Genomic DNA, 25,101 nt, shown 5'->3' with positions numbered 1-25,101 from the left:
CTGATTGCACTGCTGTTTCAGCACAGAGGCTGCACAGAATTAAAAAAAATATTCATTGTAATCTTTGGGTATAATTAACTTTATTTTGTGCTTGTTTCGTTAATATTAAATGTTTCTATCTGTAAAAGGTAGACCAAAAACAGACGTATATATCAGTCTGTGTGGGACATCAAAGTTGTGCACAAATGACGGACAGTGCTTGAACATGCGCTGGCTATTACGTCAAACAAAAAAAAAAAAAAAAAAAAAAAAAAAAAAACCAAACAAAAAAAGCAAACATATAAAAACAATCTCCTGCACTGAAAAAATGTGGAGTGATATTTACTTGAAAAAACCTAGGAAACTTTTTTCACTTAGAAATTTCAAGTAATTTTGACAAGGGTAATTCTTAAGTAAATTTTACTTGCATTAATTTGTTTTTCAAATAGACTAACTCTAGTAACATTTACTAGCAATAATCAATTCAACATTTTCATTGAATTTTACTCTCTCTTTATTAGTAAAAAAGCAAAACCCTTTGGCTGCTCTCTTGTTTTCACTTCAGCAGACCCAAGACCTGCCCAAGGGACTTACTTACTCAGTGTAGGGGTGGTGACCAAGTGGTTAGTATGCTTATTTTCAGTGCGGAAGATTCCCGGTTCAACCCCACTCCCGCCACATTTCTCCATGTAATGTGTAATTGCGTCAGGAAGTGTAAAATTTGTGCCAAATCGACATGCAGATCCGCTGTGCTGACTCTGAGTGAAAGCAAGGGAGCAGCTGAAGGGTTTTACTTTTTTAAATAAAAAATTATAGTAAAATTCAATGAAAATAATGAATCGATGATTGCTAATAAATGGTACTTGAGCTATTCTTTTAGAAAAACTAATATATGCAAGTCAGATTTACTTAAGAATTCCCCTTGTAACATTTACTTGGAATTTCTAAGTGAAAAAATCAGAATTTTTCCAGTGTACGAGGTCTGTTAGAAAAGTATCTGACCTTTTTATTTTTTTTCAAAAACCATGTGAATTTGAATCACGTGTGATTGCATCAGCCAAGCTTGAACCTTCGTGCGCATGTGTGAGTTTTTTCACACCTGTCGGTTGCGTCATTTGCCTGTGAGCAGGCTTTGTGTGAGCAGTGGTCCACCCCTCTTGTCGTTTTTTTATTGCGAATAAATGTCTGAACAATTTGGAGCTTTGCTGCATCAATTTTTTTCCAGAAACTGTGAGAGACTTCCAGGTGGACACCGTTCGGAAAATTAATATGGCTTTCAGGGACGATTTTCCGTCCTGTGAGACCAACACGGAATGGTGGTTTTGTCCCGCACCATGAACGGCATGGTGGCGCAATCCTCCGCTTTTCTTTCCATGAAAAAAACTCCTGTAACAGTGGAATGTGCTGAAAAACTGCTGATGTCCACGTCTCCTGCCTTTTTGTGAAAGTCGTCCCGGATCAACAAAGCCTTCACGTTAGAAATTATCTGGTTGTTTCAGCGAGGTGTGAGCCTGTCGATCGGCGCTCGGAGCGCGGCGCGCTCTCAGATGCTGTGGGCCATCCTTAAAGCGGCAGTAACACTCCTTAATCTGTGTAATCCCCACAAAATCGTCCCTGAAAGCCATATTAATTTTCCGAACGGTGTCCACCTGGAGGTCTCTCACAGTTTCTGGAAAAAATTTGATGCAACAAAGCTCCAAATCGTTCAGACATTTATTCGCAATAAAAAACGACAGGGGTGGACCACTGCTCACACAAAGCCTGCTCACAGGCGAATGACGCAACCGACAGGCGTGAAAAAACTCATGCATGCGCACGAAGGTTTAAGTTTGGCTGATGCAATCACACGTGATTCAAATCCATATAGTTTTTGAAAAAAATAAAAAGGTCGGATACTTTTCTAACAGACCTTGTATTTCAGATATTTAATTCTTGTTTTATCTATGGACTTTTCACAAACTGGTGAATAATTACAATGCACTCTGCCTGTGGAACGCACAGAGAACTGTGCACACAGTTGTTTTATGAAACGTGAGATATAGAACCTGGCCTAAAACTGTTGATTAAAAATAATACACCCCCCTCCCATCGCCAATACCCTAAACCAAAGCCCTCTAACAATAAGACAGTAACGTCCAGTGCGCAAAAGAGCAAAAACAAACAAAAAAAGTTAAAGTGCCCAACAAGAGGACGTTCATATCAAGATGCATCTATTTGCAAATGATATCCCAACTTGACCTGGCTTTGACACAGACCATACAAAACATCAAAGAGAAGACACGTCATGTATGGATGTAGTCATATCTGATACCTTAAAACTGTTTTCCTATTTGTATTGATGTATATTAAACACAGTCTTGTCCATAATATTAACTTATACAGGCATTTATCTCCCATTTATCAATTGAAACTTAGTACATGAGGGAACACTGTTCTATCCCATACTGACCTGTCAAAGCCCAGGCTCTGTGCAAGCAGTCTCCAGTCACACCCACGTGTGCTGGGTGCATCCAGACTGGCACAAATCTTCTGCCGGATAGAGTGAGGCAAACGAAAGGCGTAGGATCCCACTTGAGAGGATGGAAGGCTGGAGCCTCCTGCAGGTAATGGCGAGTGTGGTGGAAGGGTCTGCAGGGAAAACAGAAGAATGGAAGCAGCGAGTCCAAATTAAAAAAAAAATCTTAAAAACAAAGGAAGTGAAATCAAATTCAGATGTTGTAATTACCTCCTGGATGTCTGTGAGCAACTGGAATATTTGTCCTTCCCCTTCCACCTGCCGGACGCAGATTTTACAGCTGAGCTGCGACACAGCCAGGCTGCCCCTCTCCAGGCTGAACGTGCAGTGCAGAGGTCGCTGACTGGCGCTCCAAATGTGATAGAATGGAATCTCCTTTCACACAATGAAAAATTGTAAAAACAAAATGTTAAAAGTATCTGTGTGTCCTAAGCAGCACAATCAAGGAAGATCTAGGACCCAGTTTCTAGTAAAGAAGCATGCATTGTGCTTTGTTTTGATCTTGGGTGTTTCCACCAACTGGGTCTCTGTGTGTCACAGCACAATTTATTTCTAAACTGCGCAGACAATAAATTAGGACTACTATCAGATTTCCTGTTTGTTTATTCAGACTGGGTTCAGACTGCAATCTTGGTGCTGTCTTAAGAGAAAGCCACAGAGAGTTGGGATGTTTACAACAGCAATGAATTCTATAATGTCCAATGGCTGTGCTTTTTGGTAATGTAGCCTTTCTATCAAAGGCAAATGAGGACTTTGTCAGATATTAATTTGCTGAAGTCGATCCTGATTAATGGTAACGTACACTGATGTTATTTGTTGACCCATTTCATGCAAAATGTCAATATCTTCCTTCCTTCAAGACAGCAATCAATCAACGTGCACTGACAGCTTTATCTACATTTTCATACGCTATGCATTCATATATACAGCTGGGTCCATAAATATTTGGACAGTTACGCAATTTTTGTACGTTTCCCCACTGTACAAAACCACAATTTATGCAATGAAGCAATCAAAATAAAATGTGTTTGCAGTGTAGATATTCAGGGTCAGTGTAAGAGGATTTAACAAAAATGTACAGTTCCTCCACTTACCATAAATAACTAGCGTGTTGCCGGTGGGGATCCACGGGCTCTAGATTGGGTAGTGTTTATAAAATAGATAGCTGATGTTTTTCAATGGTGGTAATAAATTATGAAAAGATTCTAGAATGATTTGGAACGGTATGTGAGTCCAGAATGTAATTATCAATGTCCATTGGTCACTGTTGTTACGTAATATTCATAATTTCTCCAAAAATGTTAGCCCTATCAACATTCTGTTTTGGCGGTGTTCATCCTTGACCCAAAATACATAAGCATACCAAATGGCAAATGTCAGCTCTCCCCAGTTTGCCCATGATCGAAGCCATACACAGGTACGCATGCACACATACACACATACAAATACACATAGGCCACTTGACTTTTAATATATAGACTGGACAAAGTAAACATATGGAATATTTTTTTTAAATACAGATCATCACTTTTTGAGCTGGTTTTCATTCCAGAAGTCACATGATTGATACATAAACATTTCCACGTCACTGAATATGTCTTGAAGAATTTACATCAGACGTTATGAAATACAAACAATATGGTACTGTGTGGTAAATCTATCTGGTGAGTGAGTGAATGTGCAAGAAAGAAGACAGGTGAGGGAAGCCACCAAGACAACCCATGCAAACTCTGAAGAAAATACTGCCTGTTATGGCAGCGATTGGAATAACTGCATTGTGCAACTTTTCTCTGTTGCATTGTCAGTTACACAACTTAATAGTGGAGTAGAATAGAGTAGAAGTTTCTTAAAAAGATGAGAACTTTCAGCTATAGTTTGCTTGAAGGCACATTTGAGACCTCAGCCGAGAGGTTATGTTTCCCTGTATGAAAAACCTGCTCTCCCCAACCCCACCATGACACTATACCAGATGATACAACAGGCAAATATTGCACTATTCACACTTTTTTCAGTCACAGCTACAGAGCCTTTACTCCTTCAGAGTTTCTGTAGGGGTCTTGATGGCTTTCCTCACTTGTCTCCTTCTGCCACATTCCCTTAGTTTTTTAAAACTGCTCACTCTAGACAGATTTACAATATAACAGGGTACTGTTTTTCTATTTTTTAATGATTTATACAAATGAAGCCCAAGCCATATTCAGTGACTTGGAATGTTCATGTTTCCATTCCCTGACTTGGGGGTGTGTATAGAAATGACTGTAATTCCTCAGTGGCCAATGTGTTATTTTGTTAAATCCATTGAAATAAAACAGAAAATCTACACAACAAGCACACTTTGATAGTTTAATCTCAAATCTGTTGTGATGAACTGAATCCAAAATTACAGAAAGTGTCCAAATACTTAAGAACACCAACTGCACCTTAGACTGTAGTTGCTGTACAATCTTACCTGGTACTTGGCCAGTAGTTTGCTTCTCCAGTGCGTGTGAGGAATGTCGTGGATTGAGAGGCGCAGGTTGTGGTAGCTGTCTTTGAAGAGCAGCAGTTTGGGATCCTCGACCAAGACTCCACAGAGACTCCGCTCCAGATCCAGCACTTCCTGCACAGTCAAAGGGCGGAGCTTAGACTCTGATGTGTTTTCTCAAGGTAGATGTAAATGTAATATTACAGCAATTTCTACCACTCACTCAAAAATGTCTAATTTTAGATTCCATCAAGTGATTTCTATTGTCTCTGAAGAGTTTGAAAACTGTGAATTTTAGCAGCCAAACACAATGCAACATGATGCCAGGAAACCAAACAGTCGTATAATCACTACTGCAGCCGGAATAAGACTGTTTCAAACAAAAGAAATTGACAGAGAGAAAATACTGAATATCACACAGGGCTTACTTGCTGTTGTTATTCGATTGTGTGTACATTGCTGTAAAATTGCCAGACTTGACTTCCAGCGGGAGGTGAAGACTCAATATTTGAAAACAGAACTTAATTTAGTCAGGTAGCGGGTGCACTGGCATCCTAAGGGTTAAAGTGGCAGGCAACCACACGAGAGAGCTGCAGTATTGTATTTCCTTTCTAATGCCAAAGGCCTTTTTTGTTGTACAATGTGTTTTGTTTCGATCATGGGTGTTTCCATCAACTGGGTTAGAATGCATAATGCAAAAGATAACAAAATAAATGCAGTGACATCGCATATTCAGACAGTGAATGGTTTGAAAAAGACTCTATAAGCAAGTTTAAGAAATGAAAAAACTTAGATCAAATACTCAAACATGTAAGATCAAAGCCAGTGATATAATTTAAATATGCATTTATTGTCTTTCAGAAATACCCCACGCAGAGGGACAGAGAGAAATATATTTGGTGCTTTATATATAGGATGTCTTTACACTGTTCAGCAAAAGCAGAATATTTCTCTATATCTTTTCCCATGTTTATGTGGCCTGGATGAAGCAATGTGCATTAAAAACATTGGTGCTGACTGCACTCAAAAAAATGGCTCGTTGGATGAACTCAATTCAATTATGTGCAGGATTTCCATCTAATAAATATATGTAGCCCCAACTCAAACAAAACACATCCATGAAAGATAATGTAATTTAATTTAGTTGGGACTACATATATTTACCTCCGCCAAGGAAGTTATGTTTTCGGTCACGTTTGTTTGTTTGTCTGTCTGTCAGCAGGATAACTCAAAAGGTTTTGAACGGATTTTGATTAAATTTTGTGGAGTGGTTGGAAATGACAAAAGGAACAAGTGATTAAATTTTAGTGGTGATCCGGATCACGATCCGGATCGTGTTAGCATGTCTATGGCATTTTCAATGTTAAAAGTTAGCATTAAGCAGTTGCAGCTGTCATCACGTTCGGGTGCATTTGTTTTCAAATTGTAATATTTCTTAAATTTATTTTTGTTTATATATTAATAATCTAATGATTATTATATACAATTTTAGAGAAAGAGACAAAAAGAAATAGATCACTGTGCCAAGGAGGGAATCTCTTTAGGGTCAGTGAACCTATGGCCTTGTTTAGAGAAGTGTTTCATAAATGTTAAAAAAATTCATATATTTGCAGTTTAGCTGAATAATAAATTGAATTTTGTCTCTTATTTGTTTTTGTCTATAAGCACATGCAGTATCAATATCAGTGCTCAGATGACAGTAGCTTCTGGGAAAGGTGCAAGTTGCAATAAACTGTGATGCCAAGCGCTAAGGATACATGCTATCCAGTCACAGCAGATGAAACTTTTTTTTACTACTGAGCAAACATCATTGTTAGACTTTTTTAGGTTCAATGATTCCACGACGTGTAGATGTTATGGCGTCAGTGACCCCATGGCTTTGGCGGAGGTTTGCACTCTCTGAGTGCTTCTAGTTATTAGATGGAATCCACCTAAGGTGCTGTTTCCACAACCCTACTCAACATCTGGGACATGCAAGCATTGAAGAGCACAGGAGAGAGGTGAGAACACCTCCCTGGAGAATGCCAGTATTCACTGAGAACAATTCAGAGATTCTCCCCCAGCTCTGTTACAGCAATTACAGTACATATGTATAGAGTGGCTATGATGTTGTGTAAGCTCTTGGGGATCAAATGGCTGAGGATTCAACCATTGCAAACAATTGATTTATATATGGCTGTTTAGTTGTAACATCTCTGTCAATGCATGTTCTGTCAACCGTGTATTTTGTTAGAATAGCCATAGCACATGGTCACATGGTCTGGTTTGCTTGAGATTTTCCTGACAACTGCCAGCAATGGACTTGATCACAGGTGGGTAAGTTCTAGACCTTCCTTGCGTAGTATAACACTTTGAAGTGACTTATGATTTGGCACCATATAAATAAATTGAGCTGACTTGAACTGAAAGACAAGCAAGTATTTGGGGTTCAGGATCTTGCTCAAGGATGTTTCAGCTCTCATAATTTGAGCAAATAGGTTTACAAGGGCTGCATTGTATACTATACGCTGCAGTCCATATAATTTAAAGTCTCTTATTGCGGGGATTATGATGGCCATCTTGCCAGATCGATTCACGCATACACTCACAGCCCATTTTATTATGTAGATAGGTGTACCTAGTAAAGTGTCACTGTGTGTCCTCGGCTCTTGGTCAATAGGAGTGCAGTTGTCTGCTCGCCCACACTGACATGTGACTGTGGTTTCACCTGGCAGCCTTCACACTGAGAGCTGCATGACTATTTGAGTAACTGTCACCTGAACCAGTCAGGCTCTCCTCCTCTGCCCCCTGTCATTAACAGGTTTTCACCCACAGAGCTCAATGGATGTTTTTTTTAATCTACCTAGGCTGACTGCACTTAAAAAAAAAGACTCATTGGATGAACTCAATTCAATTATGTCCAGGATTTCCATCTAATGTGGACCCAACTCAAAAAAAGCAAGATTACTTAGTTGGGACTATATATTTAATAGATGGAAATCCAATCCAGTGAGTCAGTTTTTTGAGTGTGGACTGATCTGCCTGCAGCGCTGGGATAGGAGTTGGACTACCAATATATAAACATGGGTTTGATTCCTGGTCATACTATCTGTTTATGTCCTTGGACAAGCCAGTCATGAAAATTGTAACCCTGCTTGGGACCAACAAACACTCCACAGTCAAAATCCTTTGAATCACATTTCTTTTCAAGAGTAGCTAATTAGGAGCACAGGTGGGAACAGTTCAGCTAATCAGCTATCAGCTAATTAGCAAAGCTAGTTTTCTTCATCAGCAGATTACCTATCCAGTTAACTATGTAGTATACCAATTAGCTTCCACTACATTTAGTTCATCTAACTTTAAGATAGCTGACAAAGCTTACCAGTGAAAAATGTTTTCAAATCCTAAAATCCTACATGTTTCTTCCTGTTGGACCTTAAGCTTTGGTCCCACCGAATAATAATGTAATGAATAATGAGCCACGTATGGATTTGTCAGAAATTTCAGTGATTATTTGCATAATGAGCCACATATATGAACATTACACAAACAATTAAAAAAATTGTCACAACGAAGTGTGTGGGAGTGCGGAGCCAAAACTAGCCTGTCCAAAATAGCCTGTTCTCGTAGCCGCCAAGTACTCGGACAATGGGCTTCTAACAGCCTCATCCTCATCACTAACATTCCTGTAACATCCTCGTTTGTCCTCGTAATACCTTGTACGCAAACTGCCCCACGCTGTTTTTGATAAATTTTGAACTTCTCGAAATTATTGCCATGCTCAGAGATGAGCCTTGTTACCCAAATAATCTTCTTCTATAAGAGCCTCTAAGAGCCACTATTCTCCCATGTTTGTTGAATAACTCAAAAAAAAAAAAAAAAAGAAAAAAAGCATGCTATGTGGCTCATTATTCATAGTTCATTATTCGGTGTGACCAGGGCTTTATACACTAATCCAAAAAAAGCAAAAATGACACACTGTTGCCAGAGTAAATGCCAGAATAGTGTCAAGCCAGAGTAAATGCATTTATTAGATTATTAAAATGACTTTCCCTGTGCATTTGTATTTCTTTTTATAATTTCTTCTTTTTATTTCTTTCTTTTTGTTTCATAAATTCAAGCACATTTGTCTCATTTTAGCCTCACTCCACTGGCTGCCCATACATTTTAGGATTCATTTTAAAATTCTTTTATTTGTTTTTAAATCCCTGAATGCTCTTGCCCCATTTTACTCGCTCTGAGGTCAACTGAGCAGCTGTTCCTGAGTGTACCGAAAACTAAGTGGAAGCTCAGAGAGGATCGCGCATTCACTGTTGTGGTTCCAAAATTATGGAACGACCTGCCTCAGCAAATTAGACAGGCCTCATCTCTGTCTGTTTTTAAATCTCTTTTGAAGAACCACCTCTTCTCCTCAGCCTTTGACACCTAGTGAGACCTGTACTTCATTCATTTATTTGATTTAATTTTATTGTTTTTATCGTATAGTTGTTATTTTTATTCATGGCTTTTAATTATTATTTTACTTGTATTTTGTTTATAATTTTATATAAATTATGTCTTTTATGATTTTTATTTTCTGTACACTCTAAAAAGGGAACTGCTGTCTCAATGAGAAAAATTGATGTAACAATTTGCATAGATTTTTGAAAGTTATTTCAGTTTTCAACTGAGTAAATACCACAAAACGTCTCGAGCTAAGTTGAAATAACTTTAGTTAGGTTAAAATAATTTTAAAAATCTATGCAAATTGTTACATCATTTTTTTCTCATTGAGACAGCGGTTCATTTTTACAGTGTTTGATCCACTATGGTTGTTTTAAAGAGCTTAATAAATAAAGTTGGTTGGTTCTTAATCTTTCTTATTTGTTCAGTGCTTTCTGTACTGTTAATGTGTATGTGTATATTGAATGTAAACTCCTGTCATTTGTTGATTTATGTATATCTGGATCATCAGTTGATCTTGGCCTGCTCAACCTCTTTTGGGAGCCTCCATGTTTTTGTTACAATAGCTCAAAATTTCAGTTCTCTGGGTCTGCATTTCAGGGTTTTATAGCATGCACAGTCAGCACCTTGAGTGCATGTGGTGTGTCATGGATGCAGTAGATACGGAGGCTGTAGTCGAGGGACAGGCAGGGCGCTCGTGGGGCGAACAGCGCCAGCTGCAGACGCTTGCAAGCAGGTTGCGGTGGACATGATTGGCCCACAAGGCTGTAGGTCCCCAGCTGCTCCATGAGGACATGACAACTCTCTTCCTCCAGCTGCAGGTAGCATGGAGATGACAAAGTCTCCTCCCCCACTGTCAGCACCTCCTGCAGCAAAAACAATAGACAGAAGCAGCGCTCAGTCATGAACCACCAGGGTATCCATCAGTTAAGGTTAGGTAGAAAGAAAATCTCACCTCCCAAGCCCCCTGGTGGGTCTGGGTCTTAAGTGTGAGGGTCCAATCGGGTGTAGGGGTGTCTAGTTGGGCACAGTGGGGCAATGTGAGGACCACAGGACGATTCAGCAGCATACCGGATGGGCCACAGCTTACCACAGGACTGAGGACAGTCTGACTGCCATCAGAGGGGAGCCTGTAAATGTCCACCAGGAAGACAGTGTGTCCATCAGTTTTAACATATTAAAGGCTGTGGAGTGGATGCGGTACAGTTTGTGTCTCCTAAAATGTTTTGAGTGATGTATTTCAGGCAAACTCATTAAACCGTCAATCCACTCTGCATGAAATATAAACAATGAAAAAACTTGAGCAATTTATTATCCCTCAGAAGATTAATCGCACTTCAAAAAACATTCAGCTAGAAATCACAGTCAGACTGAAACATTCAAATCGAGACTAAAAATTGCATTGATAATTAGTTGATAAATAAATGCACTTTATCTGAATTCAGTACACTTATACTTAATTGTGGTAATGAACCACTGTCTGTCTGCTCTGTTGCTTTTATATTCCGATTTTAATTAATTTCTGGTTAATTGGATAGACATCTTGCAACTAATGCTGTGGGCTTTAATTCAAATGTCAGCTTTCTTGTTTCTATGATGTTTTATGTATTTTTAATAACTGTACTTTGAAATTGTTTTTATCTTATTGCAGCTAATTTTATCATGTTGATGCTTTGTGGCATTTATTTGAATATGCAATACAAACAAAATTATAATTATCAATATTATTATTATTATCAATACCTGCATGCGAAATGTTTTTCTTCACACAGATGTATACTGTATTTGTTTGGCTCCATGTTCACATGCCAGAGCAGCAACAGTTTTTTACCTTCTTTCATGAAGGCTGTACTGAAAAACTGCACTTCAATGAGGAAACTCTCGGTGGCGCTGTCATGCTAAGATGTTATAAAACTCAATCTGAATTACAAGAAGAATCAATTCATACTTTTTTAACTTCTGTGCAAGTTACTCATGAAATTGGTTCATCACTGTTTTTTTGTCCATGTCTATCAAACCCTCACAATAAGAACATAAAGTATTACTTTTAGTGCAGCAGATAACTGAAACAATCCTTCAAATGGTGATGCAGTTAATAAATGGTGATGCTATTAATAAATGGAATAGTTTTGACTGTGATGATTGGTTGGTCTCCAAAGTAAAGGTCAAACAATGTTGATGTCCATTGGATTCTATGATATGTGACATGTTACACCATAACATGATAACTAAGGATGACACATGTGACCATGAAGCAGTCGGAGTCCGTGGACATTTTTAAGTCAAGACTGAAAACCCATTTTTATTCTCTTTCTTATTTATAGTTTTTATTTTTGTCTGTTTTATTCTTTTACTTCTGTTTTAATTATGTGTTTGAATTTTTTTATTCATTTTTAATTATTTATTTAAATTTAATGTTGAATTGTTCTGTGTGAGGCGCCTTGAAAAGGCTTTTGTTGTGATTTGGTGCATTATAAGCTAATTAAATTGAAAATTGAATTAAAATTGACACATGCTGCAAACTATTCCTTTTTGAAACCTCATTAACTTAACCAATAATTTGCATCACTTTTTACCAAAATTTACCAACTTTAACTTTTGACCCCTGTACAAACTGAAACTGACCTTTGTCACAATTCTTGCTGTTTTTACCCCATAACTCTATAACATTCAGTCATAGATAGCCCAAACTATACCTTTTTGGAATCTTTATGATCAGACGAATAATGTGGTGTAGTTTTCAATATGATTGGAGGATTTTCAATTTTTGACCCCTGTGTAATTCTTTAATTGACCCCTACCTGGCTGCCTATTGAAAATTCAAGTGGATACTCAGTTTTTCAAAAGAGTAATGTTTAAGTAGTATGTGTGTCAATTTTGGTGCTTCCATCACCATTTGAAGGATTCCACTGTCAATAGTATATTATCTGGTGCAATATTTGTCATGCCCTTGCTCACAAATCTTCACATTCACTTTGTCTTCTTGTTCTCGGCAGTTGTTCATCTAAAAGGCCAGTTTCCACAGCAGGAACATGTGGGCCATTTTAAGAGGTCTGATACCTTTTTGCATGTCTCCACTGCAGGGATTGCCACTGAAAGGTGATTTTTGGAGCCTTTATCAGAGAGAAAATAAGTCACTGCTCCAAGGTAGGTACTTCAAAGCTGCTCTGAAATGCCATTGGACAGGGCTTCACACTGATTGGTTGAATTTATGCAGGCGAGAATGGCAACAAACAACATCAGTGAGCAGAAGAAAATGAAATATTCAGCTGCAGAGGCAAAAGACAGACTAGATAAGGAGGTACAATATGATGGACAAGGTCCAGCAAGGATTTGAGTCCTTTAGGAGAAATTAGAAAATCTATGTCAGCGCACCTGGATACACATGGAATTAAACACACTGAGAGCACAAATGAACAAGTGGAACACCACCATCACCCTCAATCACACAGAGGGACAAATAACAATCCCAGACGTACGAGTTCAGAGAGGGATACTTCAGGGAGACAGCCTTTCACCTCTCTTATTCTGCTTAATCATGGACCCGCTCAGCAAGATCCTGAAGGAGCAAGACATCGGATATGACTTAAGTAAAGACAAAGGAAAGGAAAACCAAAAACTTGTGAAATGGACGATTTGAAAATCTATGCCAACACAAAAAACGGACTCACTCAGCTCATGGAAACTGCCCATAAGTTCTCAAAAGACATTGGCATGGAATTTGGACTGGATAAATGCTCAAAATGCACAATGACAAAAGGAAAAAAGACAAAAACCGAAAACATACAATTGGATGAAGGGAGCTACATTGAAGATCTGGCTGCAGACTCCACATACAAATACTTGGGAATTGAACAAAGTAATTCAATTGAGCACAAGAAAATGAGAACAAGAACAACAAAAGAATACCTAAACCGCTTAAAAAAAATCTGCAAAACACAGCTGACACCAAAAAATAAGATCACAGCCATAAACCAGTTTGCAATACCAGTGGTGACCTATGGGTCTGGCATAGTGAACTGGCCACAATGTGAGCTTAATAAATTGGACACAAAAACCAGGAAAATGCTCACCCTCCACAAAATCACCTACAGAAATCAATGCATGGACAGAATATATCTCCCTCGCAGAGAAGGCGGTATGGGTGTCACTGAAATCAACCAGGCCTACAGAGCATCGATAATAAGTATTGGACAGTACTTAAAGAGCTCTGAAGAAAAAATCGTAAAAACGGTCACACAACACCACAAGGCCATAACTGAACGGACCTCAATCACTAAACTGGCAAAAAACTTTGGCGGAGAACTTCTACAAGAGAGAAAAAGCAACAGTCTCATGCCTGCAACAAAACTTGCAAGACAAACCAGAGAACAATACAGCAAAAGAGAAGGAAAACATCGAGTGGAAAGATGGAAACAGCACAAAAGAGCCGGACGTTTCCAAGAAGAACTCGAAAAGGAATACATCGACAAAGTTGGATCAATGCAGTGGCTAAAAAATGGAAAACTTGGTTTTGATGGAGAAAGAATTCTGATTGGAGCACAAGATCAGGGACTTCTAACAAATGGCTTCAAAAAAATGGCAGGGATCTCACAGAATGATAAATGCCGATTCTGTCATACAGCTGTTGAGAGTGTAAACCATCTAACTTCAGCATGCCAGATCCTCATGGCAGATGGGCATTATACATCCAGACACAACAAGATCTGTCAATATCTCCACTGGAAGATCTGCAAGGAACTGGAGATGGAAGTCAAAGAACATGTCTGGGAGCACGAACCAACACCAGTCTCATCCAACGGAAAAGTAACGATCTTCTACGACAAAGAGATCCCAGCAGGAAGACACATTGAAGGAGGTGCAATCAAACCTGATATTGTCATCTGGAACAAGCAAGAGAAAACAGCCAAAATCATTGATGTGACAGTCCCCAATGATTACGGCCTGAATCGAGCTGAAAGGGGAAAGATCTCGAAATACCAAGACCTGAAAAATGACCTAAGAACAACATGGTCATTGAAAGACATCGATATCATCCCAGTTGTGGTGGGAGCAACAGGCCTGATGAAGAAGAACCTGAAGAAATACCTTGAGGCAATCCCCGGTCACCCAAGTGCACATGAGGTGCAGTTGTCTGCGATTAAGGAAACGATCACCATCTTGAAGAGAGCCCTCGGATACAATGCCAGATCTGATTAAGATAACTATAGAGCCTAGGGTGCAACTTTAGACCCCAGGTTTGGGGCCCATTGCATTCTACTAAAAAGACATCAAAGATAAATGAAAAACCAAAAGACAAAACAGTGCTGAGAGAAAAGGTTGAAGCATGACTACAAGCATCCAAATTTCTTCTCCCCAATGGACCAATTTACAATGATGCAGTTTCACTGGATTCTTTTAGCCCATTGATGGTGTTGTTGCTGGGGTCCAGGATCAGAACTATCTGGTGGATGACACCGCTGATCTGCTGGATGACCCAGCTGAGTGCTGCAACAGAGGAGATGTCTCCCCATAGCACTGGGAGAAGTTGCACCATTTTGTTCATACGCCCTGGTGCCTAGGCGCTTTGTGGAGGTTTTAGCTGGGGTTTGTTTCTTTTGAAACATCCTCATACCAAGATCTCTCCTGACAAACCCCTTCACAGTGGGACCAAGGACACTCGAGGCTTGTGTCCAGTAGGAAGTCCAACCCACCCAAAACAGTGCTGAGAGAAAAGGTTGAAGCATGACTACAAGCATCCAAAGGTCCACAATAAGAGTGTCTCAAACCACAAAACAAATGGAATATGAGGCCACAGACCGTCACGCACCTGCAATGAAGATATTTTAAAAGTTTGCATTACCTAGCATTTTTAAGTGACTCCTCTTTTGCACTCTGACTAGCGCACTAACGTTGGATACCACTGAAAGCTAGTAAACAAACTTTTATGTTGCCTTGTGTCTAATGTTAAAGTTTGCTTGGATGCTTGTTGTGACTGCGAGCGCAGTGGGTTTTCACCAAAGTGCAGACAACAGCTGAGAAGACCAGTTAGTAGACGTTTACTATAAATGTTCTCCACATTTGGGCTGTAGGTCAAGTTCCTACAGTGGAAATAGGACTACAGTGTATTGGGCAGCGCAGTCTCGTTTGAAGGTGGGCACTAAAAGGGTAAAATATGATGCATATGATGTAATTTCTCTACTTCCAGGGACAGAAACACAGTAGTTTTGGGGCAAATTACACGCAAACAAAGTGAAAATGCAAAGAAAAAATAATGCGGTGGGAACGTGAACTTGTGTTGCGGTTTGCTTATGACCCGGTGCTCAAACGTGTTGAGGTGGTTGTGCAAGTGAGAGAACACAGCTACTCTGGTTAGCTGTGTAGGCTAACACTTACCGACACAACCTCTCCCATTTGCCTCATCTTCCCTTCTCCACTGGGAACCGAAAAAAACCCCCTCCACTTTTCTCGACTGCTTCGGCGATTGCAGCCGAAAACAAAAAGTACACCATTTTCCTGTTAGAATTGACGCTGTTTATGGGACGAGACTAATCCCCGGGCGGAGTGTGAGAGTGTCAGCACAAAACATTCGGAGAAAACCATTTCAACCGGCATGTCTTAAACCGGCAGGTCCGCTAGGTGACAGCAAGTATGCTTTAAAGTTTACCAAACCAGGCTGAATGGTTTGTACTGAAATTCCCACACTCCGACTGGGGATTCTCTGCCGTGTTTGTGCCGGCTGTTCCCATATGTGGTCAAATCCCGTGATGTCGCGTAGGGGTTCAAATGAGACTGCGTTGCCCTATTGAAATCACTGCGGAAGCTGAAATTGCTCCTTGGTGTCTGCAGAAGAAAACAAACAGTCTCGATGTGGTGCTATAGGTCAACCACATTGGTTTCAATTGTCCCCACCTCAATGACATGCCCACGTCTGTGTGACGTGAAAGGTAGCATTAAGATTGCATAGAAGGAATAAGTCACTCACGTGGTTTTGTCCCACTTATTGATAATGAGGTACATCTCGTAGAACTTCCCCTGAGGGATGGTACCAGGTGGAACCAGCAGACTCACACCTAAGAGAGAAGATGTTCCATCACAGCTTTGTCTTGTTTGTGGTTAAGCGCTGACGGGAATGCTGTTGCCACATTTCCTGAACAGACTAAGGAGAGTGTGCCACTGTTGTTACCTGTGTTTGGGATGGTGAGACGTCCTCCCAGACTTCCCAAGGTGGCGCTGGTGCTGAGGCCCGGCTCTCTGGACAGAGTGTGGCTGTGGTATTCTCGCTCTCTGCCCACTGTACCCACCGACTTCAAGCTGAGGATCTCGCCATCCGATGAGCACATGTCAGCAGGAAGCTCCAGTGAGGATAGCGTTGAGGAGTTATACACTTTGATTTTAAGACTGGGCAGTGGGTCCAGCAGGGGAGAAGTGGTCATTGGGATTTTGTGAGGGCTATCATTGACCGCCTGCTGCAGGGAGAAGAGAGGCCCGCGGAAAGCTCCTGCTGTGGATGTCAGATCGGGAGGAGCTGAGGGGTGCAGAGGATGAGGGTTATCTGTGGAGACAGAAAAGCAAGAGTTATTCTCTTATCTGGAAATGACAAGGAGGAGCGCTGAAAGTGACGCAAGTGAAGTGGATTAATGTAGCTAATTAATATTTGATGCCAAGAACAAGAGGAAGGACACCATGACAAATGCTTAAAATGTAAAAAATGTAATGCAGTAAAGAATGGAGACATGACAATGAGAAAGGAGCTAATGTATAATGGGAATTAATTTATAGGCTGATATTAATAGAAGCAGGATGATGAACTGATACTTTAAAACATTTTATGTATGAGGACTTGAAAAAACTAAAATATTACAGAGATTCATAAACAGAGAACTTGTGAACTGTACAAAATGATGTAAAGTATTGTGCAAAAGTATTAAGCACCCTAGTATTTTTTGTATAATAGATTTGTTTTGTGTTTTTATCATTACTGTTTCAGCAAAACACCTAATTTTACATTTCTAAGTTGTAATTTTCTGAAAACAAACAAACAACCCCCCCAAACAAACAAACAAAAAATATCAAGGGCATTATCTTACACCTACTCTCAAAAAACCAACATAGGTGTTGTTGGTTTTTATGTTACATGAATACAAGTCTAACATGTAGCTTCTATGATATAAAATCAAGTTTTATGGGCAAACACTTTCAAATCATGTAGTTACAACATGCAACAACTTTAAAATCTAATTTGGTCAGTGAACATAATAAAATTATGGAATTTCCACTCAAGTAAAATTATTGTGATCTGCCTTGGTCCTTTGCCCTGTCTGTCCTTTTGTGTGTTGTTCGTCTGTTTCCCCCTGCAGGTGGCGTGCTGCAGAGCCAAGGAACACCTGAGATTCATCTTCTCCTTGCACCTGACACTCATGAGCTCCTGATCAGGAGCAGGCTACTTAAACCCCAGCTTTGAGCTCAGTCTTTGCCAGAGTCTTCCGTGACCATGCCAGAATTTCCGTGACCTTGACCTTGCCAGATTCTACACTGATTCTCCATGTTCGTTACATCGTCTTTCCTGGCACTTCCATGCACTCCGATGTCTGAGCTTACCACAGCTCATCTCAAGGTAACCTGGCTACCTCTAATTTCCGTATTAGAGCTCTTGATCTTTTGGTGTTTCCAAACGCCTTCCTGTGTGGCTTCCATGCTGCACTGCTCCTGGCTCCCACGCCACTATCAAGCACTACGCCATTTTCTGCTCTCAGCCTCAGCGTGCACAGCTCTGCTACGTTCAGCTAAGTTCCTGCATGACTCTGAGTTTGTGAGAGCCCGTTCTCACACTGCACCTGTTTGTGACTGTGCATGCCAAGAACTGTTTCAGAGAACTGTGGTCAAGAACTATTACAAAGAACCGTTTCCAAGAACTGTATGAACTCATATGCAGATCTGCTAAGCCAAGAACTGTTCCACGAACTGTATGAACTCATATGCAGATCTGCTAAGCCAAGAACTGTTCCACGAACTGTATGAACTCATATGCAGAACTGCAAAGGACTTTCCAAGTCAATTCTGAAGCCAAGTTCAGCTTAATTGGAGCTGTGTCATAAGACGTGCAGCATCTGACCTCTGAAGATGACTCATGAACTGTGAATGATGTTGTGAAGCAGCCGGGGTGACAGCTGTCACTTATCGCCTACGACAGCTGTCACCAATCATCTGATCAGCAGTGGTATATCAGCAAGACGACATCTCCACCTCTTTGCTGAGATATCGCTCTACCTAGGAGGTACAGTACTCAGCCGACTGTGTTGTCTTTTTGACATTAACACTTTGTTACTTTTGTGCGTTAAATAGCAGACATTCTTCCGACGAGAGGTGGAGGTGGTTTTCCCGCCATACGGGTTGCTGGGTGCAAACGCACCCACATTTAACTGTTTTTACGTCTCTTATCTTCGAGCCTGCCCACGTGACACATTTTGTGAATTGACTTCTTTGTCTATTGTTGTAATCTGTTGTGTTTGTTGTGCTTATTCACAACAGTAAAGTGTTGTTATTTGACTTCCTCCATTGTCCGTTCATTTGCGCCCCCTGTTGTGGGTCCGTGTTCCTACACTTTCCCAACAGGATATCTCGGCCAGCGTCATGGACTCCGAGGGGCGTCACCCGGCTGTTGAATGACCAATGGGAGAGCAGGGAGCGCAGGCGTCTGCAGGAGACGTGATTGGTGAGCTGCAGCACATTCTCACCGCCTTTACGGCTCGGTTGGATCAAATGACTGAGCAAAACATCCTCCTGAACCGCAGGGTGGAGGCTCTCTCCGCACAGATGGCGGCGAGCGCTCAGGGCGCTGCTGCAGCTCGTCCTCCTGCCGACCCTGTGCAGAATATGAACGTTCCAGTGGTGGTTCAACAACCCCTCCCACCATCCCCTGAAGCATACATAAGCCCTCCTGAGCCGTACGGAGGTTGTGTGGAGACGTGCGCGGACTTTCTTATGCAGTGTTCGCTCGTCTTCGCACAACGTCCCGTCATGTACGCTGACGTCAGATGCTAGTAAAATAGCTTATGTGATTGCTCTGCTTCGGGGTAAAGCACGCGCCTGGGCTACGGCGCTCTGGGAACAGAACTCACGGTTGTTATCAGCATACACTGGGTTTGTGGGGGAGTTCAGAACAGTGTTTGATCACCCTAACAGAGGAGAGACCGCTTCAACTGTGCTGCTGTCAATGAGACAGGGACGCGAGAGCGCAGCCGCTTATGCAGTCAACTTCCGCATCGCGGCTGCGAGGTCCGGCTGGAATAACGTTGCGCTCCACGCCGCCTTCGTAAACGAACTGTCGTTGGTTCTGAAGGAGCAGCTGGTAGCTAAGGAGGAACCGCGGGATTTAGATGGGCTTATCGATCTCGTTATACGGTTAGACAATCGGTTGGAGGAACGCCGTCGGGAGCGAGGCGAAGGACGTGACCGGATACGCGCCGCCCCTCTCCCTTCCGGGTTCGATAAGGCGCCGCCCTCCCCACGCTCCACAGCCGCAGCGCTTTGTGGGGCAACAGCTCCCCCTGCTGACATTGTTAGGGAAACGCACAGGGCCAAAATGGGGAGGCTGATCCGTGGAGAGTGTTTTCTCTGCAGCTCAACTGAGCACACACAGAGAAACTGCCCCAAACGGCCAAAACGACAACACTCGCCCTTAGAGACTGGGCTAAGGGGGGGTCAAAACATTCAAGTGAGACACACACAAATTGCCACATGACTCCCAGTCACAATCCTGAGCGGGGATTTAACCCTTCAAGCCCGAGCACTAGTGGACACGGGGTCAGAAGGGAATCTGCTAGACAGCAGATGGGCAAGGGAGGTAGGGCTCCCTCTGGTGGCGCTTCCTTCGCCGTTGCAGGTGCGGGCACTAGATGGCACCCTCCTCCCTTTACTCACACACAAGACACAACCAGTAACTCTGGTGGTGTCTGGAAACCACCGGGAGGAGATTGAGTTTTTTGTAACTCCTTCTACCTCCCGCGTGATTTTGGGCATCCCATGGATGTTGAAGCACAATCCCCGGATTGATTGGCCGTCTGGGGTGGTGGTTCAGTGGAGCGAAACCTGCCATCGGGGGTGTTTAGGATCCTCGGTTCCTCCCGGTTCACAGGCTAAGGAGGAGGTCAAAGTCCCTCCCAATCTGATGGCAGTGCTGGTTGAGTACCACGATCTTGCTGACGTCTTCAGTAAGGATCTGGCACTCACCCTTCCCCCGTACCGTCCGTACGATTGTGCCATTGATTTGGTTCCAGGTGCTGAGTTCCCGTCCAGAAGGCTGTACAACCTCTCACGACCTGAGCGCGAATCAATGGAGACCTACATCCGGGACTCATTAGCTGCCGGGCTGATCCGGAACTCCACCTCCCCGATGGGGACAGGTTTCTTTTTTGTGGGCAAGAAAGATGGCGGACTTCGCCCATGTATTGATTACAGGGGGCTGAATGAGATTACGGTTCGCAACCGATACCCGTTGCCATTGTTAGATTCCGTGTTCACCCCCCTGCATGGAGCCAAAATCTTTACTAAGCTGGATCTTAGAAATGCGTATCACCTGGTTCGGATCCGGAAGGGAGACGAATGGAAGACGGCATTTAACACCCCATTAGGTCACTTTGAGTACCTGGTCATGCCGTTCGGCCTCACCAACACCCCCGCGACGTTCCAAGCCTTGGTTAACGACGTCTTGCGGGACTTCCTGCACCGATTCGTCTTTGTATATCTGGACGGTATTCTCATCTTTTCTCCGGATCCTGAGAGCCATGTCCAGCATGTACGTCAGGTCCTGCAGCGGTTGTTAGAGAACCGACTGTTTGTGAAGGGCGAGAAGTGCGAGTTTCACCGCACGTCTTTGTCCTTCCTGAGGTTTATCATCTCCTCTAACTCCGTCGCCCCTGATCCGGCCAAGGTTGCGGCGGTGAGAGATTGGCCCCAACCAACAAGCCGTAGGAAGCTGCAACAGTTCCTCTGCTTCGCTAATTTCTATAGGAGGTTCATTAAGGTTACAGTCAGGTAGTTAGCCCCCTGACAGCCCTGACCTCTCCAAAAGTCCCCTTCACCTGGTCGGATCGGTGCGAAGCCGCGTTCAAGGAGTTGAAACGACGGTTCTCTACTGCGCCAGTTTTGGTGCAGCCCGACCCTAGCCGCCAGTTCATGGTTGAAGTGGATGCCTCTGACTCAGGGATAGGAGCCGTGCTGTCCCAGAGCGGAGAGACCGATAAGGTACTTCACCCATGTGCCTACTTTTCACGCAGGTTGACCCCGGCTGAACGGAACTATGACGTCGGCAATCGAGAACTCCTTGCGGTGAAAGAGGCTCTTGAAGAGTGGAGACATCTGTTGGAGGGAACGTCCGTGCCATTCACGGTTTTCACTGACCAACGGAACCTGGAGTATATCAGGACCGCCAAGCGGCTGAACCCCAGGCAAGCCCGCTGGTCACTGTTCTTCGGCCGTTTTGACTTCCGGATCACCTACCGCCCCGGGACCAAAAACCAGAGATCGGATGCCTTGTCCCGGGTGCATGAAGACGAAGTCAAAACGGAGCTGTCGGATCCACCGGAACCTATCATCCCGGAGTCCGCTATCGTGGCCACCCTCACCTGGGACATAGAGAAAACCGTCCGGGAGGCCCTGGCACGGAGCCCGGATCCCGGAACTGGGCCGAAGAACAAACTTTACGTCCCACCAGAGGCCAGGGCTGCAGTCCTGGACTTCTGTCAAGGCTCCAAGTTCTCCTGTCATCCAGGGGTGCGTAGGACCGTGGCAGTTGTCCGGCAGCGCTTCTGGTGGGCGTCCCTGGAGGCCGACGTCCGGGATTATAGGCTGACCACCGCAGGGCATCGGAACTGCTCCAGCCGCTGCCTGTGCCTCATCGCCCCTGGTCCCACATCGGCCTGGATTTTGTCACGGGCCTCCCGCCGTCCCAGGGCAACACCACCATCCTCACGATAGTGGACCGATTCTCCAAAGTGGCCCACTTCGTGGCCCTCCCGATGCTCCCGACTGCCCAGGAGACAGCGGACCTCCTGGTCCACCACGTCGTCCGGCTGCATGGGATTCCAACAGACATCGTCTCCGACCGCGGTCCCCAGTTCTCCTCGCAAGTCTGGAGGCTTCAGCTTCCGGCCTCACTGCGGATCCATCCTGTTTTCCATGTGTCCCGGATAAAGCCGCATCACACCTCACCCCTCTGTGCTCCGGGTCCGGCGCCGCCTCCTGCCCGGATCATCGATGGCGAGCCAGCTTGGACTGTGCGCCGGCTCTTGGATGTCCGTAGGATGGGCCGGGGCTTCCAGTATTTGGTGGACTGGGAGGGGTACGGACCCGAAGAACGCTCCTGGGTGAAGAGGAGCTTCATCCTGGACCCGGCCCTCCTGGCCGATTTCTACCGCCGCCACCCGGACAAGCCTGGTCGGGCGCCAGGAGGTGCCCGTTGAGGGGGGGGGTCCTGTTGTGTGGGCCGCTGAAGAGGAGGTACTGCTGGCCCACCACCACCAGAGGGCGCCCTGTCTGGAGTGCGGGCTCCAGGCACCAGAGGGCGCTGCCGCCTCACAGAAGCAGCCGGGGTGACAGCTGTCACTTATCGCCTACGACAGCTGTCACCAATCATCTGATCAGCAGTGGTATATCAGCAAGACGACATCTCCACCTCTTTGCCGAGATATCGCTCTACCTAGGAGGTACAGTACTCAGCCGACTGTGTTGTCTTTTTGACATTAACACTTTGTTACTTTTGTGCGTTAAATAGCAGACATTCTTCCGACAAGAGGTGGAGGTGGTTTTCCCGCCATACGGGTTGCTGGGTGCAAACGCACCCACATTTAACTGTTTTTGTTCCTCGCCAGCAGTACCAGATCCGACACGCGGAGGCAGTGGCCACCTGGGAGTTCGGGACTTGGCGGCTCCAGTATTCCCGGGGTTCGGTGGCGGAGGAAATCGTGTGGTTCCGGTTCTGCTTTGGACAGACGTCTCTTATCTTCGAGCCTGCCCACGTGACACATTTTGTGAATTGACTTCTTTGTCTATTGTTGTAATCTGTTGTGTTTGTTGTGCTTATTCACAACAGTAAAGTGTTGTTATTTGACTTCCTCCATTGTCCGTTCATTTGCGCCCCCTGTTGTGGGTCTGTGTTCCTACACTTTCCCAACAAATGATTCCTGAACAGTGAACCTTATTTCCTCAACAGTCATCTTTATTTCCTGAACTGTGAACGTGCCTACTGTCAACTGTTTATTATTAATGGCTTCCGGTGTTACGAGTGCAATCACTCACCTCTGTTCTTCTCGTCCTCCTATTTCCTCATCCTTGGCTCTCTGTATCCCACCTGGCTACGGTTCGAGCTCCATATACTCCAGGATTCCAGCTCATTCTCAGACTCCCAAGTCTGGCCCTGTGTGCACTGCAGTGCCCAGATTTTCACAGCTACCAGCGGGACCTGTCTCTGCAGGCAGCCTAACCAGCTCAGCACTTTAATTCCTCATTTATTCCTTGTTGTAAATAAACCTGTTTTCATTCACAACCCATTCTCGTCTGTGCTCCCAGCGTTTGAGTCCATCGCCTGTAACAGTCCGGTCCGGTCCCGACCACTAACCACAACAAAAAATGCGTTAACGTAGACAGAAACAATTTTTACTGAGTGACCTAAATATAAATTTGTTGGGTTAACATGATGAATTTGCATTACTGTTACTTAATTACCATGGTTCAGGCCAACAAGATTTGTAAGAGTAAATGTAACAAAATAAAACAGTAAGTCCCTTTGGCTGCTCGCCTGTTTGTGCGCGGGGTCGCCATAGCAAATCCAAGGTGGATCTGCATAAATTGTGCTGATCCAACATAGCAAAGTTACGTTGACAGGTAACTGTACTATTTTAAAAGTAGCTGTAACTACCCTAATAAATTAAGTAACTCATGATTATATCAAACAAGTCTGAATGGCACAAGGAAATTACATCTGTGTGCTACATTTACCTTTACAGGACAATGGGTGGTGGCTAAGTGGTTGGTGCATGTTTTCAGTATGGAAGGTTTCTGGTTCAAACCCCACCCCTGCCACATTTCTCCAAGTAATGTGGAGTTGGGTCAGGAAGGGCATCTGGTGTAAAACCTGTGCCAATTCAACAAGCAGAGCCACCTCAGATTTACTGTGGTGACCCCGACCACAAACAAGGGAGCAGCTGAAGGAATCTACTTTTTATTTTTGTTACATTTACCCTATTACATGTAGTTGGCCTGAACCATGTTAATTTAGTAACAGCAACGCAAATACATCATGTTGACCCAACAAATTTACACTTAGGTCACTCAGCAAGGTAACGCATTTTACTTGGGTGGAAATACCTTACATCATTTTATTATGTTCACTGAACAAGTTATTTTTTTGAGTGCAGTGCGGTGCACACAGGGCAGCTCAGCATTACTAGTTTCTATCTGGCACAGTTGTCATTTTCATCCCTAATACTCATGTTCTTTAAATAGCCAGTCAACTTGCACTCATCTGTGCTTCAGTGAGTGTGTTGGTCTTAAAATGAGGCATGGTCAGGTGCAGTGGCGTTTCATTTCTACTGTGAGAAAATGGTAATCGCACCATAGACCACCAAAACCAGGTCTCATGTTGAGTTTTTCTGCTATTTATATGGTGCAATATTCAGAGACACCTTGCATAAGTGAGCTCACAATGCATGCACGCTCTGCTTGAACAAGCATGGATGAATTA

The 25,101-nt window shown here is 43.3% G+C and overlaps 1 protein-coding gene and 1 long non-coding RNA gene across 5 annotated transcripts in view; one reads left to right on the top strand and one right to left on the bottom strand.

Moving 5' to 3' along the window:
• Nucleotides 1-25,101, bottom strand: part of unc5b (unc-5 netrin receptor B) — a 208,063-nt gene that overhangs the window by 2,466 nt on the left and 180,496 nt on the right. For all 4 annotated transcript variants that reach the window (XM_034184294.1, XM_034184295.1, XM_034184296.1 and 1 more), the window contains 7 exons: nucleotides 16,546-16,914; nucleotides 16,345-16,432; nucleotides 10,336-10,510; nucleotides 10,007-10,246; nucleotides 4,944-5,093; nucleotides 2,705-2,869; nucleotides 2,429-2,607 (listed from right to left, as the gene is read on the bottom strand). In XM_034184294.1, the coding sequence (XP_034040185.1) occupies nucleotides 2,429-2,607; nucleotides 2,705-2,869; nucleotides 4,944-5,093; nucleotides 10,007-10,246; nucleotides 10,336-10,510; nucleotides 16,345-16,432; nucleotides 16,546-16,914 (1,366 nt within the window). The remainder of the gene's footprint in view (nucleotides 1-2,428; nucleotides 2,608-2,704; nucleotides 2,870-4,943; nucleotides 5,094-10,006; nucleotides 10,247-10,335; nucleotides 10,511-16,344; nucleotides 16,433-16,545; nucleotides 16,915-25,101) is intronic.
• LOC117522882 lies at nucleotides 588-24,505 on the top strand. The gene is made up of 3 exons (XR_004564359.1): nucleotides 588-675; nucleotides 6,955-6,958; nucleotides 24,463-24,505. It is a non-coding gene; the product is annotated as an uncharacterized LOC117522882 (long non-coding RNA).

Source organism: Thalassophryne amazonica, chromosome 13, assembly GCF_902500255.1.
Source record: "Thalassophryne amazonica chromosome 13, fThaAma1.1, whole genome shotgun sequence".
NCBI classification, from domain to species: domain Eukaryota; kingdom Metazoa; phylum Chordata; class Actinopteri; order Batrachoidiformes; family Batrachoididae; genus Thalassophryne; species Thalassophryne amazonica.
Note: the sequence above shows the minus strand (reverse complement) of the source record. Positions and strands in the feature narration are given on the sequence as shown.